The sequence below is a fragment of the Stylophora pistillata genome, chromosome 2 (genome assembly GCF_964205215.1).
Source record: "Stylophora pistillata chromosome 2, jaStyPist1.2, whole genome shotgun sequence".
NCBI classification, from domain to species: Eukaryota; Metazoa; Cnidaria; class Anthozoa; order Scleractinia; family Pocilloporidae; genus Stylophora; species Stylophora pistillata.
The window spans coordinates 23,470,784-23,497,777 of record NC_142520.1 but is presented as its reverse complement, the minus strand read 5'-3'; the positions used below and the strand labels follow the sequence as shown (position 1 = coordinate 23,497,777).

Here is a 26,994-nt window from a genome sequence, read left to right as displayed (position 1 = left end):
TAGTTTTAAGACCTTTAGTGTTGGTCCGGATAGAGAGTGAAAGGTGGAAATAACTGCCTGAGGAGAATAGTAACCAAGTTTACTGTTTCAGCACACATTAATTAATCTCACTGCGTCTCTGTGACGGGTGACGAAACATCCTTCATTTATCACGACAACATGTGATTGGCTAACACGTTTGTAGGAGGTGTAACCTTAATTGGTGGTACAGCTCAGTCAACAAACTGCTGTTAAGCTCTTCGGGTTGCTCCACAGCTCCAAAACATCGAAAGGATTTCTTTTCAGCTTGTTTTTCGCGGACATGGGAGTTTTTCTCCTCTTGTTCCCTATCTCTGTGGTTCTTTCTCTCGGACAATTTCAGTCCTGCCCAGATGGTATGTTTTTAAGCTGACATTTTTTGAAAAGAAACCTTTATCATTCTGCTCTTAATTGTTCAGCTAAGCAATATATCAAAGGAAAAAAAAAGGAAACGCATATTTTCGAGGACTAAAATTCTCGTATATAGAGGCCTAACTAACAAAATGGGTAATGAAACTCATCGTCCATTTTAATGTGCTGCTATCTTTTGTTCATTCAAAACTATTCTAGATTATTTTTCAAAATTTGTGAAATGTGCTTGCAAAGTTTTTTAGTTATAACCGAACAACATCCGCAATTACTGAATTATTTTCAGACACTCATAAGGGTCCACTAAAATCTTATCAAGGTCATCTAAAATTAACGAATATATTTTCACAAATCCTTTATTTTAATGCTGGCACGAACTGATGGAAGAGCCTAAAGTTAGCTCGGCACTCAAGGAAATAAGAATTGATATATCAACTAGCCAGTTGGAGAGGATATGTTTTTTTTAAGTCAAAGAATTGCCTTCCTTCTTTTTACATTCTCCTGTAGAATAAGAATCTCTCTTTGGGTAGTTAATTATTCGCTGGTTTCATATTTAGTTCACATCATTTGTTTTTAATTGCAGAAAATTCTCGTAGTAAAAATTTATACACCTCGAAAACATATTGCCAACAGGTGTTAAACATATACCAAAACGAGTGTCTTGTAATTTTTAGAACTCGGCATTCGAGGCATATTATCTCCGTCATAGCAGCCTTCCTGTGTTTTGTACATACAGAATTACGCAATTTTTGGAAGCGTAATGAGTAAGTTTTTTCAAAGCTAATAAAAACAGCGAGAAAGTTGTTGAAATGCAGGCAGAGTAATTATGTTTCCAATAATGCAAAAGGAATGCTGACTGCGAATGAGCGAGAACATCAAAACTTCTCACTCGACAGGTGGCTAAGAGATAGATGATATGGATGTCTAACCATGAACATACTGAAATTAGTTTTATTTAGCAACTCTTTATTAGTGCATTTTCATAATTCAATCAAAATTTATGCACAATGAAGCGATGGGGAGATTTTAATCTTCAATAGCGGTTTCCTAGGGTTTTTATCAAATCATCATGGACACGTTTTATCTAAAGCAAGGTTATTCGATATGGATAATGAGAACAACAAAACAGAACAAAAACAAAATAAAGATCACAATGCAAAATTAAGAATTTGTTCGTGCTTGGCGCATGCATTTCATAAAATGGATGTACTGCAGCAGGAAGTTTTCAGAGCACGTGGGTAGCATAAGAGTTAAATGAAGTGAGGCCAAGAGATATTCCAAGACCAAAAGTTTTCACAAGGAAGTGCTAAATTTTCTGCTTGGAAGCGAAAACCGAACGAATTTCCCGCAGTTACAACACCTGCGTAATGCATTTAGCATGCTTGAATAAGTTTTTGCTAGAATTTAGGACGAGAATGTGTTTCTGTTGAAAATTGTAAGCTTTTAAGACAAGTAACCAATTCAACAACACTCAAATATTTCGTACTATTTTAAAGAAGGGTAACAAAGCTCAGATTTCTTGCTACGGCCATAAATCGTCCTGCGTTTAGGGATAACATAACGTCAACTCCAAAGCTATTTTCGTCTATTCACAGAACTTAAAAATCATTGTTTTTTATGCAATTATCTACTTTTGTAGAGCTTCGAAAGATGTACAGTGTACCTCAATCGGAGAAAGAGAGCTTGGCTAAGCTAGACGGGAACTTACCAACTTACCGGGAACTTAGCACACGTCGTGTTATGTATACACGGCCATGCCTGCGTAAAGATGTCCATCAGAGTGGCTCATTAGAAGTTAAGCAGGATTTTCACTCGCGCGTTATCATAGTAACTTTAAAGATAGGTGAGGAGAATGTGATTTGAAATATTGGGCACAAGTTGGGACTTCGTGATTGAAATTTCTTGCCTCTTTCATCATTGAATATTAATGGAAGTTATTGAGTTTTCTGGGCACGAATTATCTTTGGGGTTTGGGCTCGTCAAGGTACACTTTGCAATTTTCGATATCATTTTTATCAACTGTAAAGCTAGTTGTTTCAGGTGTCCGGCAGAAAGTAATTGCAAGGAAAAACAAAGACAGATATAATCTGTTTGATGTAAGCTGGGGCAACAGAGGTCAAAAGAAAGGAAAGAAAAGACTTATCTGGCTTTTGGAGGTCATAGAATCCTTTTCTAGAGATCTTTTGGGCTCGAAAACAAGAAATATTTTTAATTTGATCTTGGTATCTTAATGAATATGTATAAATAGGTGACTTAGCTTTATGGATTCTGTGCCTAATAAAGTATCTATCTATCTATCTATCTATCTATCAGTATAAGTACCAAGCGCTTGGAAGGCGAGTTTAACAACAACTGAGACCTTTAGAATTGATGACCCATGTCGCTATTTAACTTTCAATAATCTGTATTTTTAGATCAATGCCGTATATTAGCCTTTCCATCGACCCTGTCCTTCGTGGGAGAACGTCTTATTAACCACACCATCGAAAACATCAGTGTGATTGACAGAGATACATGTGAATATCGTTGCTACTTGGACTGTAACTGCGTCAGTGTTAACTTTTATTTTGGAGAAAATGGAGCAGAAGCACGCAACTGTGAACTGAATAACTCAACAGCTAAAGAGTATGAGGAGGATCTGGTAAAAGCAGTGAACTATGTTTATCATGAAACTAAGGTACATGGACGAGCTGTTAATTAAATGTCAATTGCACCTCTCTCTGTATAGGTCTTTCGTGAGAGCTGAGGGATACTTTCATCCATTACTTCTTATCTTTACATAATTTTAACCGCGTGCTAGCGTCGTTACAGATCTTTTGTAAATAAGCAGTCACCAAAAACAAAAATTCTCTCAATGCCTTGAGGACACCTAACTCTATTAACAGTAGCAAGTAATTTGTCGTATTCATTTTAGAAACCATGCTCACCAGCCTTGAGTAAATAATTGATCAATCTCTTTTTTCTAACAAAGATAATTACAACCTTGCTTCTAATAAGAAAATTTTTGTGAGTAAAGGTAAGTGTAATGGTCATTTTAAGGCATATCTGCAAAAGGCAATTTTATTCCATCGGTTTCGAAGTTTAAAAACAGTCGAAATGATTAGATCCATCAAACAGCTCAGAAGATGCTCTCAACTATGGACGTAATGACAGAATTGAGCTACGACAGGAGTTACGAAGTGCGTGGTTCATAGGAACGTCACTCTACTCTTTAAATCCTGTCTAAAGACGCCCCTTCTCGATTTATTTTTCGCGCTCAAGTTCTCGGCGAAATGTAGGAGAAGGCTGTGAAGATAGTGGACAACTACTTGTGATATGCTTTTTCTTTTTTCTTTTAAGAATTTTTGCCATCCATCACCATGCCAAAACAACGGCACTTGCCAGTCGGGATTTACAAAAAACGATATCGATGTTTGTGTGCGTCTGGATTTACTGGCCACGATTGTGAAGAAGGTAAGACTTCAAGTGATAAAAATAAACTTTGTAACTGATTGAAACACGGTGGTCCATTTCTTCGGATGGTTCAAGATTCAAAATGGGCTGTACTTATTTCACGTGTTAAATGTGACTTAGTGAGGGAAAAGGAGGGTTGGGGTGCAATTTCATTATCTTTTTCTTTTTCAAATTTCTGGGTATTGAGTCTTGTTTAGAGTGAACAGGAATGAACTAAAGCCAGCCCCATTGGTTATAAAATCGGTTTTTTTTTTAAAGACTGTCCTCTCCTTTTCAAGTTGCAGCCTCACGTGCATTCATGTGTTATTCTCTAAGTATCCCTCTGTGCAGTCGTTTGACATTTATAAGAGCTCAAGCCACATCCATTAGGACCAGCCTATTTCAGGCATTCAGTGGAAAAGTAAAGCAATGGATTTAAACTCTCCTATTCGCAGAACCGCCACTTTTCACTCGCTAATGACAAATAGCAAAACTCTTTACATTAGTACCCCTTTTGCGACCTTAATTCTTAAGTATTCTGGTGAAAGATCTGTCGATTCTATTTCAGACATGAACGAGTGTGTTATGAATATTCACAACTGCAGCAATAAAAATGCCACTTGTAAAAATACCAAAGATCCTTCAAGTGCATTTGTAATCCTGACTTCAGCGGGGATATTGACAATTACCCAAGTAATGAGCATTGTTCAGAGCATGATGGCTAGTCCAAACTAACCTATTGTAGAAGAAAACGTTTCCTAATCCTTAATATGAGGTAATTGGACTATCATATTTAGGAGTAATAAGCCCTTTTCCCGTCAGCGCTGGATTAACATGCGGCAGAAGCGGTTAACCTTTGAAATTAGCAACTCCCCTTATCCATCCCCTCCTTGTTTTGATAATAGGGACTCTAAGCAGTCAGGACGGCAACGCCACGGAAACGTCGATTAAAAAATGAGTTTCTACCTTTAGTTAGAATTTCGAAAATGGCTGCATGTGTTTAGCGTCTCATAAGGCGCCAGACCTCAAACTCAACATAACGCATAAAAGTAGCGTTGAGTTCCAAACATAAATTAAAATAATTTGCCGCCGCGGTTTCGCTTCGCAGACGACGCAAATTTTGGTGATTTCACGTTGTTGATTTGCAAAGGACGGCTAAGAAATGTACAAAGTTTTAAAACGTACGTGCTGGACTATTGTTCTGCCAATTAGATCTACTATTTATCCACGTTCTCGTTGCCGTAGCCGTCGTGGTTTGCTTAAAATCCCTAATAACAATCATGTGTACGGTTCGTTTATTTCATTTCAGACAGCGACGAGTGTGTTGCAAGAACCCACAGCTGCAGCAAGAACGCCAACTGCACAAACACCAAGGGATCTTACAACTGCTCTTGTAATCCTGGATTCAGCTGGGATATAGACAAGTGCACAGGTATTTATTTTTAATTAGCATTGTTCAAAGCATGATGCCTACTCCTAACTAGCCTATAGTAGAAATACGCGTTTTAAAATCTTAATTATAAGTATTCGGTTTCAAATATTAAATGCTTTCTCCCTGCAGAACTAGATTAACATGCGGTAGAGTCGGTTTTCCATTGCAAATTAGCAACTCCCCTCCCCCACCCACCTCCTTGTTTTGAAGATAACAATCATGTTATCGTCACATGATTTCATTTCAGACATCGACGAGTGTGATCAAAAAACCCACAACTGCAGCAAGAACGCCAACTGCACAAACACCGTGGGATCTTACAACTGCTCTTGTATTCCTGGATTCAGCGGGGATGGACATCAATGCCAAGGTATAAACTAGCCGAGGATGATCTTGTTTAACAGATATAATTCCATATGCTTTCATTTCTGCTTAAGAAGGACCCTGAACGATATAAACTGAGCTACTGGATGCATAATAATAGCATTTTAGCTGCAAACGTAAGTACTGAGTACCTGACATGACATAATATAAGATACGTACATTTATATCTACTTCTTTGAGGTTAAAATGAGTTTGAGCCACCCTCCATTGTTAAGGTAAAGTCTGTTCACGAGCCAATTGGCTCATCAGAGCTGCACTTAACTCCGGCCTCCATAGCATGAAGCGACCAGAAGTATTTCTACTACCCCGTGAATGGGATGCAAGGTTATCCCATAAAGTTCCCCAACCCCCTCCCGTATCAAATTCGCCGGTACCCATTTAAACACCTGGGTGAGGAAAGGCACCATGAGAGTCAGAGTCGAGCGCACTACATATGAGGCCACTACACCTCTCAGAAGAAGTGTAAGGTTAAAAGCTTCTTTTCTTTAGAGAACACTCAGATTGGAAGCCCAATTTCGATACCTTCGTCGCTGTTATTCTTTAATACTGTAATTGATGAGGGCTGATGATTTAATTTCAGACATCGACGAGTGTTCTCAAAACAGCCACAACTGCAGCAATATAACTGCCACTTGTAACAATACTAAGGGATCATTCAAGTGTTCTTGTAAACCAGGATTCAGTGGTGACGGAAACAATTGCACAGGTACCGAATAGTATTCATAACATAACGCTTTGTCATATCAGCCAAAAAAACTTGTAGAAATACCTGAGACAAAGACAAATAAGATGATGCTATTATATTGGAGCACTTCCTCCTCCCTTTTATCTGTGGAACCTCAATGGTCCGTTGACTCCATTTCAGACATTAATAACTGTCTGAGCGATACCCATAACTGCAGGAAGGACTGTGTCACTTGCAAAAATATCGAGGGATCGCTCATTTGCTCGTAATTTTTTTGTTTGTCACGACACTAAACACAACTGTTGCTTTATTTCAGACATCGACGAGTGCGCCGAAAATATCCACAACTGCAGCAAGGACAACGCCACTTGTTCTAATAGCAAGGGATCCTTCACCTGCTCATGTAATCCTGGTTTCAAAGGTGATGGATATAACTGCACAGGTATTTCATATTATCATTCGATGGATTTTTCCCCCATTTTCATTGGCTGGAAGCCCACCACGTGACCTGCAAATAACTGCCTAAAGATAATGGTCTGATCATTCGTAATACCGTCTAACCTCGTTATTCCGGCAAATAATATTCTGCACATGCGCAATAGTAACCACGCTCTTGTGGTCGCTGTTGTGGTCGCTCTTGTGTGAAATGGCAGATCGCGATCGCTTCCCCAAGCTTTTTTTTTGGATCTCAAATCTTTGAGGTCTGTGAACTTGTTCCTGGAAGTTTTAGCCATTTGAAGGCATACATTTTGTTAATTAACAGCTGACTGTACTTACAATTTAAAGTCGACAGATAAAACTATTTAGCTGAGAAGGAAACCATCTAGTTTCTGGGGGGAGTGCGCGCTTGCCGCTTCCCCCAAAAAATTGACAACAAACTTGCTTGCCGCTTCCTCCACAAAATTGAAAACAAACTCGGTGATCGAATGATAAAACAATTACTGAACTCGATTATCGCAAAATATCGTGATTTGTCAGTGTCTCGCAGATAAATTATTTGCCGAAGCCGAAGGCTGAGGCAAATAATTGATCTGCTCGCCAGGGGAAAATCACGATATTTTGCGATAACCGAGTTCAGTAATTGTTAATTGTTAAGAGCGCGAGATTTTGAGCACGTAAACTTGCCAAACTCCCTGCAGAAAAGCGATAAACCTGGCGGAGATTTGATGATGGTGTAATCAAAGAAGAGAAGGTGCCCACGTTTCCTAACTCGCCTCAAATCTTCCCGCAACCGAAGAAACGCAGGTTTATAAGAAATTAATTTACGAAGGAACGAGCGAGAGACATTAGCTTGAAAAAAACAAAAGTTCGGCAGACAGATAACCTGGCATGAAGAAGTGAGGATAAAACCACCAATGTACATACTGAGCATCAACCTGTGAATGCACAAAAAATCCACAATATATGCTGCGCAATTGCTTCAAAAGTTGCAACGCCTGTCTAGGTAGGCATGAGTAAATGTTCAGAAAGTCAAATAAAATTTAACATTTTAGAACTGGGTGAGAATGCATCCATCCTGCGAACTTATATGGACCAATGAGCATTCACTGATGTTTCAGTTACAGTTTTTATCCTTTAAAAAAATATTAGCTTTGTAACCAATGTGCCGGTTCAGCATCAAACTTGAGTCATTTGTGTAACGATATCAAATCAAAAATACCTTTTGCATTGAATAGAGTATACCATTCCTTAATGGAATAGTTTTCGTTGAGTTTAGCTGCAACTTTATCTGCGTTTCCTCTCCCCCGGGAGAGCATGAGACGTCGAGTAACTCGAGCCTACGAGAGGTCTGCTGATGGGTACCTAAAATGGAATGGTTTAAAAGAAGTTCATGGCATGTCTTTTTCTCAAGAGTTACAATGCCTTTTAGCCACCCGTCACTAGAAGTGAGGTTAATTTTCTTTAACTAAGAGAACTCTACGGCTTTTAAATTGGAAGCCCAATTTCGATACCCTCCTTTTTTTTTCACTCTTTATTTTTGTGAGTGATGTACTGATAAGGGCTTCTGATTTAATTTCAGACATTGACGAGTGTTCTCAAAACATTCACAATTGCAGCAACATAACCGCCACTTGTTCTAATACCGTGGGAGCATTCAAGTGCGTTTGTCAACCAGGGTTTATTGGTGACGGACACAACTGCACAGGTACGTATTAAACTGTGTTCAGAACATGTCTGGGCGAAAAATCTACAAACCTGCCCATAACAAAGCCAATATGCATTGCAATCTGATATCATTTAGGGCATGATCAGTCTGCGTTATTGGTGAAGCGTGAGGTCAAGATCACTGGATATTGGCTGAGTTCCTTTGACAAGAGAACGAGGCTTATATATATCCAGCCATTCTGACAGAACAGGCTTGATCAAAAAGGGATTTACTATATTGCAAGAACATTTCGCTTTACAAAGAATTAAAAATGACATGTTCACTTTAAGAGCCAGAAAAGAAAGCCAAATGTGTTTTTAGCAATGTACACTCAAGAGCCGTTTATGTTTTCTTTCTTTTGACTGTCATCTGCCATTTTTTGCGTCTCCATCACCGACATTGCCCAGGAATCAAGAACTTGTGCTCGAGATCAAAGGGAGCTATCCCGCGTGTGCAGGATGTGCCCATCTTGCTTGCTTCGTTAGCCAATCAGAACGATGCAAGCGATGATATAGTTATACGTTACTGATCAGGGCGTGAGATGAGGACTGTAGCATATGGCTGAGTTTTCTCTGCGCTTTTGTGGACCAAGACGAAGTTGAGTACTACAAAGAAACAAACTCGGAGAGTGAGGCTAATATCCAGCCATCTTAAACAATAAGCTCGGTGAACAAAATATTCGTTATTTAGGAAAAATATTTCGCTCTATTTAGAATCAAAGATGACTTGTTTATTTCGAGAGCCAGAAAAAAAGGAACTATATCAGTCGCACAATATATTTACGACACTTGGTCATGTTTCCTTTGCTTTGACTGTCATCTTTCGCTCTTCGCGTCTCCACCACCAACATTGTCTAACGACTACGATTACACAAAATGTTTTTCTTGCGCGGGATCAAAACGGACTATCCCGAGCGGACAAGATAGGCCCAAAATTTATAACGATTATCACACCTAAGATACATACTATTCTCCCTGTAGAACTGGATTAACAGGTGGTTGAATCAGTTTTGCATTTCACAGTAGCCTGTCACTCCCCTACCCTCATTTTCTTCGACGAAAGTGATCAAGAGAGCGGTCCTTTTCTTCCATTTCAGACATAGACGAGTGTCTTCAAAACCACAATTGTAGCGAGAACGCCAACTGTTCAAATACCGAGGGATCTCACAACTGCTCTTGCTATCCTGGATTCAGCGGGGATGGACATAAATGCGAAGGTAAAATCCTGTAGAGTACTATGTTTTTAAATAGATACAATTCCATGGGTAGTCTTTCTCTGTAACAACGCTCCTAAACGATGTATAGCTTCTCGGATGTAAACTCATGTACTAAGTAAATCTTATGGCTTTGACAGAAAGAGTTTGAGCCAGCCTGCATTAAGAGTGAGGTTAGGGGTCCCTGTTTTTTGTTAAGAGCACCCTGTAGATTTTTTCAGTTTGGAAAGCCAGTTTTCAGCTTACTTTCAATGTTATTCTTTATCAGCATAGTTAATATGGACTACTCAGTGATTTAATTTCAGACATTGACGAGTGTTCTCAAAACAGCCACAACTGCAGCAATAAAACTGCCACTTGTAACAATTCCGAGGGATCATTCAAGTGCATTTGTAAACCAGGATTCAGTGGTGATGGACACAGCTGCACAGGTGCCGTACAATGATGCTTTATCGTATCAGCGCGAAAAGTCTATAGAACTAGTTGAAACAAAGGAAACATAAATGGTAACCTAATATCGTTCGGAAGGTGATGATCGTACATTGGGACAATGTACGATCACTCCTCCTCTCATTCATTCCTGCAGCCTTAGTGCATGCGTACGGTTTGTTCATTCCATTTCAGACATCGATGAGTGTGTTAACAACACCCATAACTGCAGCAAGGGCAGCGCCACTTGTACAAACACTGAGGGATCATTCAACTGCTCTTGCAATCCTGGGTTCACTGGTGAGGGATACACTTGTAAAGGTAAGATCATAATGATGTGTTAACATTCAACAAATTAATTTTATCATTTCTGGTAGCTGCCCTGAACGGGCGCCCAAGCACCAGTCGAATATGGGTGGGTTTACTGGGTCCGCAGTGATTGGCGCAGCTGTTGCGATGTCCCTGCCTGTCGGCTAATCTTATAAATCATAAATAAAATCAAATCAAATTTGATGCTGAACCGGCACATTGGCTATATAGCTAAAAATTTTTTCAAAGGATAAACACTGTAACTGAAATATCAGTGAATGCCCATTAGTCCATATAACTTGGCAGATGAGTAGTTAGAACATGCTGGTTCTAGGACAATAGCGTATTCACGCTTGAAAATTAGAAGGAAATGTATGGAAAAATGTGGATTCATAGTCCACAAATGGAAAAGGGATCCTCAATCACGCAAAATTAGGTGTTTAAAATCATATAATGATATACTAAGACAATAGACTATCCACAGTATCCACAGTATCCATAGTATCCACAGTTGAATTTAGAGGGAAATGTATGGGAAATGTGGATTAAGGGCATCCACAAAAATAAATTAAGCGAAATCACGTTTTCTTTTCAAAATATCGCAATGATATACTAGGACAATAGCGTATCCACAATCACTCAATGATATACTAGGACAATAGAGCATCCACAGTATCCGCAGTTGAAAATTAGAAGGAAATATGTGGAAAATGCAAGAAGCATCCAAAAAATATAAATAAATAAAGATTAGAAGAGAGTCCACGAAATAAAAATCCATAAAATAAGCATACATAAAATATAAATAAATAAAAAACAGAAGAGGTTCCAGAAAATATAAATCCACAAAGTAAGGATTGGCAAAATAAAAGCGTGGATTAAATGGACGAGAGTCCACAAAATAAAAGCGTTGAATCGGAGTACGAGAGTTTAAAGTAGGGTTAGGGTTCGAGGTTCGAGTTAGGGTTAGATGATTTGGATCGAAGTAAGGAGAACAATGGAAATCCAAGATGGCGTCGAACAATGGGAACAATAAAATTCAAGATGGCGTCTAATAAGTTCTTCGGGAGGGTTCAAGATGGAGATGAATTAGTGTTCATGATATATTCTACGTTTTAGTAATAAATGGAATATTTTAGAGAAAAGAGAGTGAGAGAGAGAGAGAGAGAGAGAGAGAGAGAGAGAGAGAGAGAGAGAGACGTTTTTCACAAATGAGAATCGATTTGATTCCTCAGATAACGGGAGAATCCACAAATTCTAATGGGATTGTATCTACAATTTGAAGAAAAAATGTGCAATAAATTGTCACACTGCATTTTAGAAGGGTCAAATAAAAACAGACGTAGCTGGAGGCTGCGTTTTTCCTAAGGCGCGCGTGAAGAGAATAAGAAGAACAGGAAGAGGAAGATAGGGGAAGGGGGAGGAGGAGGAGGAGGAGGAGAGAGGAAGAAAGGAAGAAAGGAAGAAAGGAAGAAAGGAAGAAAGGAAGAAAGGAAGACAGGAAAATTTTTAAAAATTAGTTAAAAACAAGGTATCGCTCCATCTTTTATTAATCGAACGGTTCTACTCGATTCTTAAAATTGTGCGACTATGTACACCCTATGTAGTTAAGTAAATTACATATCCCATTAAAATGCAGAATTCGTAGAAAATAAACAAAAGAACACATTAGCATTCTGTTCAATGTTCCATGAAGCGTTCGATGATGGATTTAAGAGCATCAAAGCTCGGTTCGTTCTCTAATTTTTTGGTATAAAACCGCATACATCCTTCATGCTTTAAAAGATGACTGAATAATCGTCTGGCATCATCACTAGCTGGGTGTAAATCCAGGGTGATATATCCAAAAGGTCGTTGAATTTCGTCAGAATACACTTGCATAATATCTTGCCATGTCATCGGAAAGGCTTTTAATAATAAATTTTTAAAATGTACAATTCATAGAAAATCATTTCAAGTGATTACAATATAGACTTACATTTACAACGAGAGACACGACACGATTCAAAGAATGTAATATTTATTATCAGTCTATCATTCAAGTCTTGTTTTATCGACAGCTGTTCTTCTAAGGCCTCTAAAAACTCCTTCATTTTGTGATATGAAAACCGTTTTAGCTGGAGTTTACATACGTGGGTAACGTGACTTTGTTCCCGAGATGCGACCACCACCTCAACTGTACATGTTTTACATGTTTTCCTTATCTCGATAATATCTTTCATTCCCATATAAAAGGGGTAGATCATTTAAAATGTTAAACCTCTACCATCCAGTTGCTCAGGCTCCAATTATTTAAAGAATACCGCGTACAAATTAGACTCAGCTATTCTACGGTATTTTACTTTAACTAACGGATCATTTATAGCTAATTCCAACCATGACTTGCTTCCAGTATTTTCTTGAAATGACATAGCTTTTAAAATATTTTCTCATTAACAACTTGTGATAAATGAAGCGTACTTAAGTGTATCAACAAGTCTTATAGCATTCTCTCCACCCATCTACGAGGAATAAGAAAAGAAAAATTATACAAAATAATCTTACTAGCTTAACTTCCATCATTTCCACACTTCATTTCATAGTGTCAACCTGTCAGAGATAACGCAATCAGTCACTCTCAAAGAGTATCGACAGAAACTGATGGCTATCAGAGCACGCATTAAATATGTTGAACAGAATCTGAAAGAATGTAAATCGCATGTAGTGCAAGAACGTTTCCTAGAAGATTAAAAGCCATTGCAATTCCTAGCATGAGAGCAGTGGAGTGTCAGAAAATAGTAAAAAAGGCTTGTCGCGATTTGGAAACCGTGGTGTTATGTCAAGCGATACAAGAGATTGAAACTCAACTGGCGGATGATGTGAAGAAATATCAATCCATGAAAGACGAAAGAAAGCATATCAAGCGTACATTGCCACTACAGCGTAAACCTATGAAATCCACTCTATTATCACAAGTGAAATTCGGATTGGAGGAATTACAGAAGAAATACGCGCAACTCTATGCAGCAGGTCTAGAGAAGTCTCCTCATCTTCTTCTCTATTCCATTCATCACACTCATTCTCCTCTTCTTCTTCTTTTTCGCTATTCCATTCTTCACACTCATTATCCTCTTCTTCTTTTTCGCTATTCCATTCTCCACACTCATCCCCCTCTTCGTGATACCTTACTAGATTTAGTACATCCGGATACCTCGAGATGAGAACCCCTCCATAGCTACACGGGACATGGTATTGAAATCGTTTCGTTTTCTTTCCGCGTTCCTTAGTGATTGGTTTGAGGAAGCTCTCAAAGTCTGCGCAGATGGTGAAGGGAGCTGGCTCAATATTCTGCAGGTTTCTAAAATGAATAATTTCTTTCACACATTCTGTTTTCTGTAATGGTACTTCTCGACAATATTTCATATGCTTCTCAAGTCTTGTCTTCCAAACCTATTGAAGCATCGCTCGCAGAAGAATTTTCTGTGTCGACTCTTTGTCTGGTCGTGAAGTAGACGGCCCAGAGATTTCACCCACGCATAATGACCTGTTTTCCCATCGCTCCAATAAAGCAATGTTATGTGGTGTTCTTTCTTTTCTTCCATCATTCTTAAGGGGAAGAAATCTGCTATTCGCTTTTTTCTTTGACCCTTTACTTCATATACAATGACGCTGACACTGATACTCGGATTTTGCTTCTCAAATTGTGAAATGTTTTTTATCTTCATAGGAACTTGACGACATACCGTCGAAGTTTAGTTCCTTTTCATAGGACTTATAGTTGCTTACACGCTCAGGATGAATTTCCACTAGATGAAGAGCTCAGAGAATGGCCCATTTGAAACAGTGGCCATCTTTGTTTTTGACATTGATTATAGCCTTTTTGTCTGCAATGAAGGGATGAAGCTGGAGGTAGGAGTTACCTTTAATTGGCGCATATTTTGCCCTCTGTAGAGCCATATAATTATTTCTTTCTAAGACCCATCCGGATGCAAGCTCAGTAAAATTGCTCATCTCATCTTCTAATCGTTGACAGGCCATGCGAATTTGCTTCATCACATCACTACTTGAGGTACTAGTGTATGGACCGGCAGTAAAGTGAGGTGTTAGCACTCGGAGGTTCTCCTGATTTTTCATCACTTGAGACATCTTACTTTCAAGAACTAAGTTCCACTTGATCCCCTTCTTTTCCTTAATGGCTATTCCTAAACGATTTTGTAACCGTTTCCGAGATTCATGCAAAAACACTTTAAAAATCTTTCTTCTGCACTTTTGTCTCAGGACGAAATGTGGCATCCATTCTTACACCATTGAGAACTTTTTTCTCTTCGTCGGGTTCAATGGAGGGTCTCGTAGGTAGTTCATAGTCCTCATCATTAAACTTCTCGAAAGCTCCCCCTCTTTGTCTTCCGTGGGAATTTTTCGCATGATCATCTCGATGCGCTTTTCTAACAAAGCATTTTCCGCAGGTCTTACATTTAAAATGTCTCTTTTTCTGACAGTTATGATGGTTTAGAGTCTCTTCAACCTTGAAGCGGCTTTTACATTTGTCGCAATTGAATGGTTTCTCCCATGGCAGGACTATACAACCCTGAGTAGCTTGCTGCGGTTGATCAGATTGAAGCAGATTGGAATGATGAGGTTTAATATGCCTCTTTAATCCATCATTTCTTGCTAGAGTTTTTGTGCAGTACGGAAATGCTATGTGATGGTTCGATGTTGAACAGCTCTTCACATGTCGGCGAAAGTTACTCCTCTGCGTAATACTTAACCCACATTCCGGACAATCAAACATGATGTGATGCCTTCAGCGCTCTGCGATTAAATGGAATTTTATACTCAATCATCCCTATTTAGGATTGTAGCGAAGGTAAAGAAAATAGGTTAGATGGTAGACCGGCAAAGCAAGAGATTTTCCGCATTGAGAAGGTTATTCGAAAGAGTAAAGGAAAAGCTCTTGTAAAGTGGAGTGGTTATCCAGAAAAATTCAACTCATGGATTGATGTAAAAGATCTTCAAAAGATTTAAAGAGAGAATAAAAAAAATTATTAAATAAAATATTTGCATTGAATAAAATGAACAAAATTACCGAGATTACACAAGACCTCAACGATTTAACAAGAGTTGCACTTCTCAAACAAGCAAAGAATATGAGGCTAAAAAGATTTCAAAATCTCAAAAAAGCTCAACTCATAGAGTTGATCAAAAACCAACCACCCGACGATCTTGATTCAGTTTCAAAACCAATCAATCTTGACGATCTTGATTCGCTTTCAAGACCAGCGCTGTTAGAAAGGGCAAAAGATACCGGTTTGGTGGGGCGTTATTTACTAAAGAAAAAAGAATTGATTGATTACATCAGAAACCCTTCCGATAAAATCTCAGTAAAAAAAAGAGCAGCAAAGAGAAAAGTAATACTTGTTGAAGATTCTGAAAAAGAAGAAAAAGAATTTGTTTTTCCCTCAATGTATGCTGCCGCAAAACATTTTAACATAAACCCTGGAAAACTTGGTGCAAAGTTGCTTGGCAAAAAAGAAGAGATGAAGAAAACAATAGCCATCAATGGTGTGAAATATATAATTAGTTTTGAATAAGTAATCATTCTACCCTTTGAAACTTATAATCTATAATCCTGGTGGGTTATAGATTACTCAATAAAAATTATTTCATAAATCTTATAATGCTCCGGTGCATATGTGTCCACTAAGTTTAGAAGAATGATTCGCTTGTCATCATTGGCAGACAAGGCGACTTTGTTGATCTCTTCCATAAATATATCATGCTTCCGACTTCTGAGGGTATCCATTTTACGAAGTTGGTTTTCACCACCGAATAAACATTCTTTATAATGATCAAAGCGGATGGTTTGTTTAACAACACATTCCTTCACTCCCTTACACTTTTTCTCTTCTTTTCCATCATCAAACATTTTGTAGCTGTAAAGCTTCGCTCTCAGACCTACAAACTCTTCAATGATCTTTCCACCGGCTTCATCCTTGAACATTCCAATAACTTTCTTGTTCACACCGGTCGGTATTCCAGAAGGATGATCTTTCGGAAAGTTACTCGTATCAAACAGATTGTGCACGTCTGATTTTATATCCTGGTAAAAGTCATCCGTCTGAATCTCATAGCAGAGACTGTCTGTGTCGGTCATGAGAAGCTTTGCTCTGTCTCCATAATTGGCTTTGATGTAATTGTAATGAAAGTCGTACATCAGATTCTTGCTGAGATCGAGAATGCACATTCCGAGATAGATAGGTTTATTGAAGGTGATTTGTGTCTTTCTCATATGAATGGCACAGAGATTTTCGGAGAATATGGTGCAATGTTTGAAGTTCACTTTATTTGCCAACTTCTTCGCCTTTTCTTCAGAGTTGACAAGTCTTATATCAACTCGTTTCCGAATGTTCTCCATCGTCTTACCGTATACAGAATTGTTCATGCGTTTGAAAAAATCTTTCTCAAAATCGTTGTCGGCCTTGGCTCTCATCTTTGTATTCAAATCAATGTACTTTTTCATCCAAGGACTCTCATTGAATTTAATGACGCGGTGAATCTTTCCGATCTTCATTCCAAGGCTCATGTAAAGTTTCAGAGTTTCACGATGAATGACGTACTTCTCCTTTCCACCCAAGGTGCAGAGCAGCTTTTTCACTTTATCAACCATCAAGTTCTCAGGAGCGAGAGGGTAGTGGTTAAAGTAATCGTGTAAATCTTTCTCAATGGGGAGTAAATCAACCTCAAGAACGCAGGGAAAATCTTTCCAATTTTCAAAATCTTTCTCATCTACCCATTTGAAATCGTGTGTCGGCAGATTTTTACTCATCGCCCAACCGTAAAGGTTGTTTGCATCGAGATATGGGATAAACTTTGAAGGTTGAGAGGGGTCAAATTTCTCTCCCATGTATTTGTTGTTGGCTTTTGAATGTCGTGTTGGAATCATTGAGATACCCCCACGTATGCCTTTTTCAAACATGTGCAACATGTTTATATCACTCAACAACTCAAGCTTTACTTTTGTTGTCTTGAGGCAAGCATCCCAAGACAATCCCGGCGCAGTGTAGTACCAACAGGGATCAAGACCATAAATCCCTTTGCAAACCTTCCTAAAGTTTTCAAAAACATCGGCGAGCAAAAGAACATCACTTCGATTGTAAAGATTGTGATAATCTCGCATCGTCTTCATGCCCCATTCTTTCCACACTTTCAACACATGAGCATAGTCCTCTTCAGAGATTCCCTCACCCGTTAACACAGAGAAGAAGGCTTCCCTCGGCGGAACGCCAGTCTCCATTAGCTTGTGGATAGAATCCAACCATTCATAAGGATATTCACCCTTTCTCATTAACAGTTTAAGTTTCTCTCCACTGTAATATTTTCCTATAATTTGAAAAAAAGATTCACCATTTTTAGCGAGGTTCTTGACATGATCCTCAAGCTTGCCAGGCATAAATTTGACACTATCTATGAACCTCAACTCTCTCTTTACCGGTATGTCTTTTTCAACTGTTTTTTCACCACTGAATTCAGTACTATTCTCTTTTATGAGATTCAACAACTCTTCTTTTTTGAGTTTTGAAAATTTGGAAAGACCGAGTGATTTTGCAACTTCTTTTAGTTCTTCGTTGGTCATCAGTTTCGTTTCTTCTTTTATAAACTTGTCAACCAAAATGTGTTTTGTGAAGCTGATGTATTTTTCTTCATTATTTGGAATGCAATCAATGTCGCCCTCTGTAACTCCGAGGTTTCGGACAAAGAGATGAGCGTCATAGTTTGCCAAGTTGTGAAAGATGACGGGAGTGAATGTTGGCCGTCGGGCTAACAGGTTGCATTTGTTATGTGCAGCTCCTCGAAATTTGCCGGTGTAATGACAATGATCGCGAACCTTCTTATAGTCATTATGTTCATCATTGAAAGCCCCTTCGCACAACAAACAACACGTTGCATTTTCAAAGATTTCAACATCACTGTCTGTGAAGATCATCTCTTTTTTGGGATGTTTTTTGTAAATAGATATAACCTCCTCTTCAAGCATGTTGACAAATATCTGTGCAACATCTTCATCCTCAGACTTTGCTGTGTACTCAACCTTTTTCGAATATCGATCATCAAATGAACACTTGATGTAGTAACAAAAACTCACCGGGATATGTAGTTGCTTCTTATCAGTGTAACACTTTTTAGGATTTGATTGAACAGAGTGCAGAGGTTTGATGATCGATTCAAAGTCGGCATAGATGACAAACGGCAAGTCTATTTTTCTGTGATGGTTTTTGAAGAAGAGAAAAGTTCCCTTTTCAGGCATAATTTTCTCTCACTGCCTCATGCTCTCGACACAACTCATCGTGTTTATCAAGAACTTTCTGTGAACCAAAATAATTGAGACATCTATCGCAGATAAACTTCTTATGGCCATCTTTCGACAAATCACTCGATAAGAGTCGACTCATAGATTTGATGAGACAATAATGCTTTTTCTCACCATCAGAGATGAGAAGAAGACGGATACGAGTATTGATCTTCTCGATCTTGCTCACTCTCAAGGGTTCGACTTCTCCTTCATAACTGAAAACGTTGATAGCGATACCCGGATTCAACGTTTCAAAGCGGCGAATATCTTTCTCCTCCATCGGGAACTTAATTCCATTCCATTTTAATTTTTCCGCCTGCTTTCTCAAAATCTTTGTGATACGTTCAGCATGACTCTTAACAGGATTCAAAGCTCTCGTAACACACCATTTGAAACATTCAGCATCTTCATTCTTCATGTTTACAATGGCTTTCTTAGCTGCGAGCTCTGGTGGCAGTTTAATGTATGAAGATCCTTTCAGAGGGGTGTATTTCACCGTGTGTAAATCCAACCCCGCAATCGAATCTAAAGTCCAACCACTTCCCTCTCTTGTCCACTTTGCCATGCTTTCTGTCATTTTGTCGATACCTTTTTGATAAATCTCTTCTCGGTCGGTTTCTTGAAAGATAATCTCTTCGTAAGAATGAAAATATGTAAACTGTATCTCAGTCTCACCCGTATTAATGTTTGTCTTTGCCATATGACACTTCAAAACAAACTTTATCTTGATATTTTTCTGTGTTAACAGAAACTTGATAACAGTCGGTTTTACAGCTTGAAAAAAGTCTATCGGCCCATAACCCTCTACTCCATCAATCGTGTAATGATTTGAAAACCCTTTCAATGTAGTCTCACTCTCAACAAGATTGAATTGGTGTTGATCTGTTTTTTCATTGAGTTTGTTGATACGTGTTTTAAAATCTTTCAACTTGTTATCAACCACAGCTCGTGGTGCAACCAACCCCTTTAACCATTTTCCCCAATCTTCAACCTTTTTCTTTCCCCAGTCAACAACATCTTCAATCTTTTTTCTCAGATTGTTTTCAGTATTTTGTTGTTTAGATTCGTTTGATTCTTCACTCTGGTTTGAATAACCCAGTGTTCTTTGGAGTGTATTCCAAAGACGGTTTGCTATTGATGCCATTTTATCTTTGCAAATATTTTATTTAAATATTTTTTTATTATTTCTTTAAATCATTTTTTTTATTTCTTTAAGTGTGTTAAACGAGAGGGTAGACTTCGAGAAGTTATCCCGCACACCCCGCGCAAGCGCGAAGTGCAATCTCTCGAAGTCTCCTACAAGGGGTTAGCCCCCTCGTGCCACCCTTATTTAGTCAGTATTTATTTTTATTTATTTTTATTTACTTTTATTTATTTTTATTTATGCTTAACCAAACGTTTGACTAAATTTTATGTGAAAATTTGATTGTCATTCCAAAATGAGTTAGAATCGGCATTAGATTTTTTCGAACATTTTGATTTTGTCCAAAAAATTTCTCGGACATTTTGATTTTGTCTAAGAATTGGGGTTTATGCAACTACTATGGATGAAGACCTGGAGGCTGGTCTTTGGGGGGCTGGTCCCGGGCTGTCATCGGAGAGAGCTAATCGCTTGACGTTCTGTTGCTGTGAATGTTGCCATGGGAATACATGTCGCAGTTTGTCTGAGGCGTTATGTGGGGTTTTCCCACAGCACTCTACCAATCATCAGTTCTTTACACCAGCAATGTTCGCCGCCTACCATAGGGAAGGATATCGCGCTAGTATGGGGGCGAAAGTAGCCGAGTTTGTGCCCAATAGGCAGCAACCCTCCGCTTTAGGGACTATCTTTGTGTAATTACATATGAATAACCTGAAAACTTATTTTGTTAAAAGCAAAAACAAAAGACAAAAAACAAACAAACAAACAAACAAAAACTTTCCAAATTCCAGTTCGACAAGTAAACGGTGAATTAAAAAAGCCACCTTGAATGTCCAGAGCTTAATTTCCTTTTCTCTCGCTTTTGTGGGATACATTGTCTGCATTCATTTGATTTTTAACTCGCTTACATTCTAGAAAGTTCACCATGCATTAGTAATGACAATAAAAAACCTTTTCCTTACTGCTTTATTCAATTGGATTACAGTCCAGCTGGTGAGTTGCTATGGTTAATTAAGTTTCTTAAACGTATATCATGGAGCCATTATTTTGACGCGGACCGTGTTGGTGTTGTATATCCGACTATGAATTTCAAAGAGTTTTCTCCTGACCTTACTACACATGTAAAGCAAGGGCCTGCCCCATGAGTCGGTCTGTCATTGGAGCGTTTTCTTTCATTGCCTTTCTCTCTGTCAATAAGCTCCTGAAAGAAGACACACTTTTCGTTACAGGTTAATTTTGCCGGCTTTTATTTAGAAAAGTCGTATTTTTTGAATTTTCGGATGTTTCGTGACTATGGCTGCATCAACACAAGGGAACAATAACAATAAAAAGCTGTTTCGTGAGTACACAAGTTAAAAGGTGGACCCAGTAATGAGAGCTGTTTTAGAGCAAAACGAAAACGCTAGCGTACGTGAAAAAAAAATTTCTTTGAATCGTTTTAGATGAAAAGGTACACTTTAGAAAATGCATTTGCGAGGTCAGGAACCGTGACAAATGGTGCCCTACCCTTCCCCCGTGCAATTTATCCCCCCGTCTTTCTTACTTGATTATAGATATGTAAAAATCAGATTCTCAGCTTGAGCCAACAATTTTAAACTGGGAGCTGGGTGGTGTTCATCTGCATGGCCACACTTATTATTCGCTGTGGATCTTTTGCAAAGGGTTGTTTTTAGCCCAAGGATCTCAACAATGACGTAAAGCTTGACGTTTATGTTCAAAAAGACCACCTCACTTTCTCTTAAAGACTCAGCCCAGGTATTGCTTAGCAGTAGTCATTTCAATTCGGTTATAGGTTATATTTCATGCATTAGATCTGAATTTTATAGAAACGTGATATCTTTTGCATATCACGCCTATGTGTCGACCTCACTTTACCTGGCCCCAATGGGGCCAAGCTAATGGTTAGTTCAAACCGCCTCCCAGTTAGCTCAATTGGTAGAGCGCCGGACTGATGTGCGGGAGGTCGTGAATTCAAATCTGGCCGGACCAACACTTAGGGTCTTTAATTAACTGAGAAGAAAGTGCTGCCTTTGTAATAATATCTGCAAATGGTTAGACTTTCTAGTCTTCTCGGATAGGGACGATAAATGGAGGTCCCGTCTCCTGTAGGGTTGGGGTAGGAGACGTTAATTTCCCACACACGAGATTACTGTGTGATGGATGTCCTCCCCGGGATGGGATGGGTGGGTAAAATGGGGGTTAGGTGTCAATTAGAACGAAAGTTCTGTTCCTTTCTCCTGCCATTCCTGTGACGAATAGATTAAACTTAAACTTAAACTTCAACTTTTGCTAGGATCAACAGATATCTAATTCAGATATGAAAAGGATATAGGTTCAAACGAAAGAAACTGCACTTTACCTTGCCAAGTGATGATGCTCTTTTCGTGAAGAATGCAGAGCAGCGTGAATCAGGAATAAGTTGAAGATGTCCCGCTCTGTCAAAGAAGAGCCAAAGAGATGTTGCCACAAGTTGCACTAATTAATGACAATGAATTGCAATGAAATACACGAACCTGTGCGTTACTGCCCCCAATATTGACAACGTCATAACGGAGGGGTTTTAAAATGTCTACAGCTCTGTCGAAGTTTCCCTTTCCAAAAAAAAAGAGAAAATTAAACCTCAAGCCTTTCATTGTTCCAGTCATAAGTCCGTCGTGTGTTTAGTGAATAAAGGATGATAGTTTTGAAAGAAACTGTTTGGGGCTGCGTCGGTGGGCGTAACGAAATAATTTGGATATATTAACAAAGTTGAAATGGTAAATTGGCCAGCGTAACGATTACAAAAGCTGCCGTTTCGAGCGTTAGCCCTTCGTCGGAGCAAATAGAAGAATTGTGGGTTGTGTGTGCTTTTAAAGGCAGAAAATGGATCTATGTTATTGGTGGGAACATGGCAACGAGAAAAAAAAGAATAAATTAGTGGAATGAAAAGCGTTCGTTGATCCCTGTGAGATTTAGACTGCCGGTTTGAAAGATGAGCCTGTTTCGTAAACGTGTCCTTTTATTCACAACACTGATAAAATATCGGGACCTAAGCGATCCATTAAGATCGCTGATCACTTCACGTGCACCTCCGCCAATGTAATCTATTGCATAACTTGCACTTATTGCAAAAAGATATACATCGGCGAAACAGGCAGAAGACTAGGTGACCGATTCCGAGAACACCTTCGAGACGTGGAAAGGAATGACAAGGACACATCGAAACCAGTCGCTAGACATTTTAATTTACCTAATCATTCTAAGCAACATATGGCAATCTGCGGTCTTTCATTACACTTAGGTAGCACGGAAAGCCGTAAAAATCTTGAAGAAAAGCTCATCTTTCAAACCGGCAGTCTAAATCCCACAAGTATCAACGAACGCTTTTCATTCCACTAATTTATTCTTGTTTTTCTCGTTGCCATGTTCCCATTAATAACGTAGCTCCATTTTCTGCTTTAAAAGCACCCACAGCCCACAATTTCTTTATTCGCTCCGACGAAGGGCTAACGCTCGAAACGTCAGCTTTTGTAATCGTTACGGTGGCCAATTTACCATTTCAACTTTGTTGATATATCCAAATAAGTGTTTAGTGAAGTCAAGTTGGGAGACCGTAAAAGAGGTGAATTTACCTTGTCAGCCTGTTCAAACGCTTCACATAGGGCCAAACGAACCTCTCTAGATACTTCGCAATTTGTTCCTGAGCCATCCCTAAAAAAACAAAGGAAACAAAGAAGTTCAAGATAATTATATTACTAGAAACGGAAATCACCCGCTTAGATACGTGAACAAACGTTAACCTAAGATTAACAAAACGTGCTTCTTTTACGATAGTTCATGAATCTTTCTGCGGTTTGAATACATCGCCGTTCTCAGTTGATTTCTTTTTTTAAGACCCTCTCACTGAGAACCTGTCACTGCAAATAATTTTACGACCACGAGCTGGAACAACCAAATCTCGTTTGCAGAAAGTGATAATAAAATTGTTGCTCGCTTGACATAGTCTCCTGTTCAGTTCCTGGGAAAGTACTTGGTGATATAGTCAGTTATAAATAACTATAACTTAGATCTACGGGTATTTTACATCGAAGGAAGTGTAGTAAGTTAATCAGAATGCCACAAATCCATCAACGCTTGAGAGATAACTAACACTCTTTCACTGAATGACAGGTTGTTGATCTGAACGTTCTTCTACACCTTTTTCCATATTACCTAACATAGTCTCTAAGTGACATCAATAGATTTAGTGTTGCATCTTCCTTCTTAGCTCCCAGTGTACACATCAACATATGAACATCATTGAAAACCTGAGCTGAAAAAATTAATAATCAAGTAAAATACGTAAAAAAAATTAATTAACCAACAGCTAATGAAGGATGTGTGAGTGACCTGGGCTTTGGGTGAGGAGAGGTCTCGGTGAAAGCAATGGCTCGTAATTTTCATCGTGTAAGACCACCCAGGAAAAGAGGGCGATTCTCGATTGCGTATTGTGAACAAAAACCAAAGTAATCACATCAGCCAATTATAAGGAAAGAAACTATCACTAAAATCCAAGAAGGACTCAAAATTAGAACTGCCCGAGGCGCGGGAACATGCGGGGGTACCCAGTTTGCCATTGGTCCAAGGTGTGCATCTGATTGGTTTAAAAGGTGTTATGGGTTTCCTAGACCAATCGTCCAACATAGTGAGGCAAAATCTAAGCAATCCCCGATTACTTTTGATACTCTTCAAAATTGAAATCAACGGTTACTGTCAAATTCTAGAAGCGGGGAACTCAAACATATACAAGGAGTTCCAGGAGATGGCCAACATCCCTTTAGGAGTAAATGACACTATGTGAGAGACATTTCCCACCTAGCATACATGTAAAGCACAAAGAGAAAAAAAAAGACAGAATGCTTGGTAAGACAATTTTTTTCAAACCAGATGTATCGAGAAATACATTTGGAATAGTTTGAGCGCTATTTGTTAGAAGAGTTGAGGTTCCCTTTAACCATTAAGAAATGTCACATCGAAGCTTTCTCAAAAGGGTCTCTAATTGGCATTTTGCAAGGTTTGTTGACATAGCAGTAAGCAGTAAGCACCTGCGACTGTCCTCACCTTGCTAATTATGAAGATGATAATTAATTGTATGCTACACCGCCGCGTAACGTATAGCACGTACCAGAATGTGATCATCTGTGTGTGACTCCCACAAATGAAACAGCTCTCTCCACCCATCATTAACATTAACACCTACAGGAAAAAAAACAAACAAAACAACAAAAAACATCGTAAAACAAAATGGATCAAGTCATGCGTTTAATTCAGCCATGCCAATAATTTCAGTATAGGCAGAATCATGCAGACGTCATTGTTTACATTTTTGCTTGATCTCGATTGATTCATAGATTATTTGAATAATACGTTGATGTATCTATTGAATAAATTACTGATTGAAAGGCTGAATAACTAGTAGACTGACTGCCAAATGATTAGTATAACTGATTGTACCATGGATTGACTTATTAATCGTTCGATAGATCAAACGATCGATGGACAAAAAAACGAATAATGATATTCACAACACATCTGCAGGTACGTGTTATCTCATTACCTTCCAACTGAAGTCTGTAGAGTAGTGAGGAAGCGTCCACTAAGTCAAGCATGGCACCAGAATGGCAACGTTTCCCAACCTTTGACCAAGAAAGAAAGGCTACACAGTTAGAATTAATTCATGTATTTACCCTCTAGGTGTACGATACTGTACAAACACACATAAAGTATTTCGCACTTCTAGAGAGAAAGAGGATATTATAATAATTTGAATCTCCAAGTATTGAGCGAATTAAACAACAAATTGGCATAAAATAACTTTAATTTGACATGTACGTCGTGTATGTACCTATCAGGTGTGACCTGATGAGAATTAGTAATGTCAAAAATAAATCACAGGTTATCGATCATTTTTATACTACACCTCCTTGTCATGAAAATGTCCACTGCGGCTTGATGTTCTCCCTAATAAAGAAAGGCTGGCGTTTAATAGCAAACATGGCTAAAAAAAAATAACCACGAATGCGAAAACCAAACCAGTAAACAAACAAACAAACACAAAAACCATAACATTAACTTTAAAGAAAGAGATAATAACCTTTTCGATGTGGTATAGCGCCCAGTGCCAGTAATTGTGACAGGCTAGCATAGCTCCCATCTACACAGGGTGATTGAAGGATGAAAGAAAGAAAGGAAGAAATACGAACATCTTTAACTTTTACAAAAGAAGAACTGAACATTGGCCATAAGCCCCAATCCTTCCTCTCCCAACTGTTTTCTCACTAATCATCCCGGTTTCGGGTCTGTGTAATTTCATACGGAATAATGTGGTCCTTTTGTTGTTGTTGTTGTCATTGTTGTTGCTGGGGAAGCTTCAATCGGAAAGCAGAGAGAAGTAAGTGTGTTGAAATGGCTCGATGTCTTTCACAGCAAGTGCTGGAATACTAAGGGCGTACTGCATACCACGGGAAAGAAAAAGAACTCCTGCTGGTATTTTGTAGTACCGTTATCTGAAGCTAGGGTTTTCTGACAATTGCCCAAAATCTCAATGGGGCTTAAACTGAAGGCTGTGTCTCGCGGAATTATTGTATGGGTGTGAGCTTATTTTTCTGTAAATCCCCTGAAGGAAAAATTCATGTAACTTTACTCTTGGTATAAAGAGCCAACGCAAGCTGAAAAAAAAAAAAAAAACTTGACTGTTATCTCGGTATGTGAGCCCAAGGCTTCTAATTCTAACTTATTGCAACCCTTCCCATTACTTTCAATCTCCAGATCTAAATGGCAGCAACAGCAGAAAATTTATATATTATGCATAGGACAGCTGTTCTAACGTTAGGTAAAATTCGAAAAATTTATATATCATGAGCAAGACAGCGGTGCTAACGTTAAGTACAATTCACCATATGTAGGCCTTACAGTCCAGTCATTCAAGGTCGTGCTAAGGAATTTAATTCCTTCATCCTAACATCCTTCCATTTCTATAACATGGGCCTCTGCATGAGTGCTCCAGCAATCTCTTGGATTCAATTCAAGACCCTTCGCAAGATAAAATTAGCGCGAGAAAAAAAATTTAAAAAGAAACAAATAAATCACTAC

The 26,994-nt window shown here is 38.7% G+C and overlaps 4 protein-coding genes and 1 long non-coding RNA gene across 5 annotated transcripts; 2 read left to right on the top strand and 3 right to left on the bottom strand.

The window, feature by feature from the left end:
* Positions 1-230: 230 nt before the first annotated feature.
* On the top strand, positions 231-4,554 carry LOC111344268 (uncharacterized). Its single transcript, XM_088749356.1, has 4 exons — positions 231-374; positions 2,802-3,064; positions 3,727-3,840; positions 4,354-4,554. The coding sequence occupies exons 1-4, from the start codon at positions 302-304 to the stop codon at positions 4,552-4,554; spliced, it is 651 nt and encodes a 216-aa protein (XP_088605482.1). The 5' UTR covers positions 231-301.
* Positions 4,555-9,534: 4,980 nt separating this feature from the next.
* LOC111345492 (uncharacterized) lies at positions 9,535-10,494 on the top strand. The gene is made up of 4 exons (XR_015996792.1): positions 9,535-9,682; positions 9,985-10,110; positions 10,304-10,429; positions 10,486-10,494. It is a non-coding gene; the product is annotated as an uncharacterized LOC111345492 (long non-coding RNA).
* Positions 10,495-16,037: 5,543 nt separating this feature from the next.
* On the bottom strand, positions 16,038-16,637 carry LOC148737900 (uncharacterized). The gene has a single exon (XM_088749355.1). It carries the CDS (start codon positions 16,635-16,637, stop codon positions 16,038-16,040), a length of 600 nt encoding a protein of 199 aa, XP_088605481.1.
* Positions 16,638-16,734: 97 nt separating this feature from the next.
* Positions 16,735-18,428, bottom strand: LOC111342944 (uncharacterized). Its single transcript, XM_088749354.1, has 2 exons — positions 16,817-18,428; positions 16,735-16,754 (listed from the first exon to the last, which is right to left on the bottom strand). Exons 1-2 carry the CDS (start codon positions 18,426-18,428, stop codon positions 16,735-16,737), a joined length of 1,632 nt encoding a protein of 543 aa, XP_088605480.1.
* Positions 18,429-20,242: 1,814 nt separating this feature from the next.
* On the bottom strand, positions 20,243-25,511 carry LOC148737899 (tetratricopeptide repeat protein 38-like). Its single transcript, XM_088749353.1, has 7 exons — positions 25,460-25,511; positions 25,028-25,098; positions 24,076-24,170; positions 23,538-23,574; positions 22,398-22,475; positions 22,244-22,317; positions 20,243-21,085 (listed from the first exon to the last, which is right to left on the bottom strand). The coding sequence occupies exons 1-7, from the start codon at positions 25,509-25,511 to the stop codon at positions 20,998-21,000; spliced, it is 495 nt and encodes a 164-aa protein (XP_088605479.1). The 3' UTR covers positions 20,243-20,997.
* Between the last annotated feature and the right edge of the window lie 1,483 nt (positions 25,512-26,994).

Bases quoted from the DNA above. Each gene is read 5' to 3' on its own strand.
- LOC111344268 (XM_088749356.1), top strand. From the start codon at position 302: ATGGGAGTTTTTCTCCTCTTGTTCCCTATCTCTGTGGTTCTTTCTCTC. The intron at 375-2,801 runs GTATGTTTTTAA...CTGTATTTTTAG, and splicing joins ATTTCAGTCCTGCCCAGATG to ATCAATGCCGTATATTAGCC. The intron at 3,065-3,726 runs GTACATGGACGA...TTTTCTTTTAAG, and splicing joins ATGTTTATCATGAAACTAAG to AATTTTTGCCATCCATCACC.
- LOC148737900 (XM_088749355.1), bottom strand. From the start codon at position 16,637: ATGTGCATTCTCGATCTCAGCAAGAATCTGATGTACGACTTTCATTAC.
- LOC111342944 (XM_088749354.1), bottom strand. From the start codon at position 18,428: ATGCTTGAAGAGGAGGTTATATCTATTTACAAAAAACATCCCAAAAAA. The intron at 16,755-16,816 runs GTAAGACGATGG...TCTGAAGAAAAG, and splicing joins CATGAACAATTCTGTATACG to GCGAAGAAGTTGGCAAATAA.
- LOC148737899 (XM_088749353.1), bottom strand. From the start codon at position 25,511: ATGCTTGACTTAGTGGACGCTTCCTCACTACTCTACAGACTTCAGTTG. The intron at 22,476-23,537 runs GTTCGTTTGGCC...TTTTTTGGAAAG, and splicing joins ATTGCGAAGTATCTAGAGAG to GGAAACTTCGACAGAGCTGT. The intron at 21,086-22,243 runs GTAAAGTGCAGT...GTCTTCTTTCAG, and splicing joins GAGCATCATCACTTGGCAAG to GAGCTTATTGACAGAGAGAA.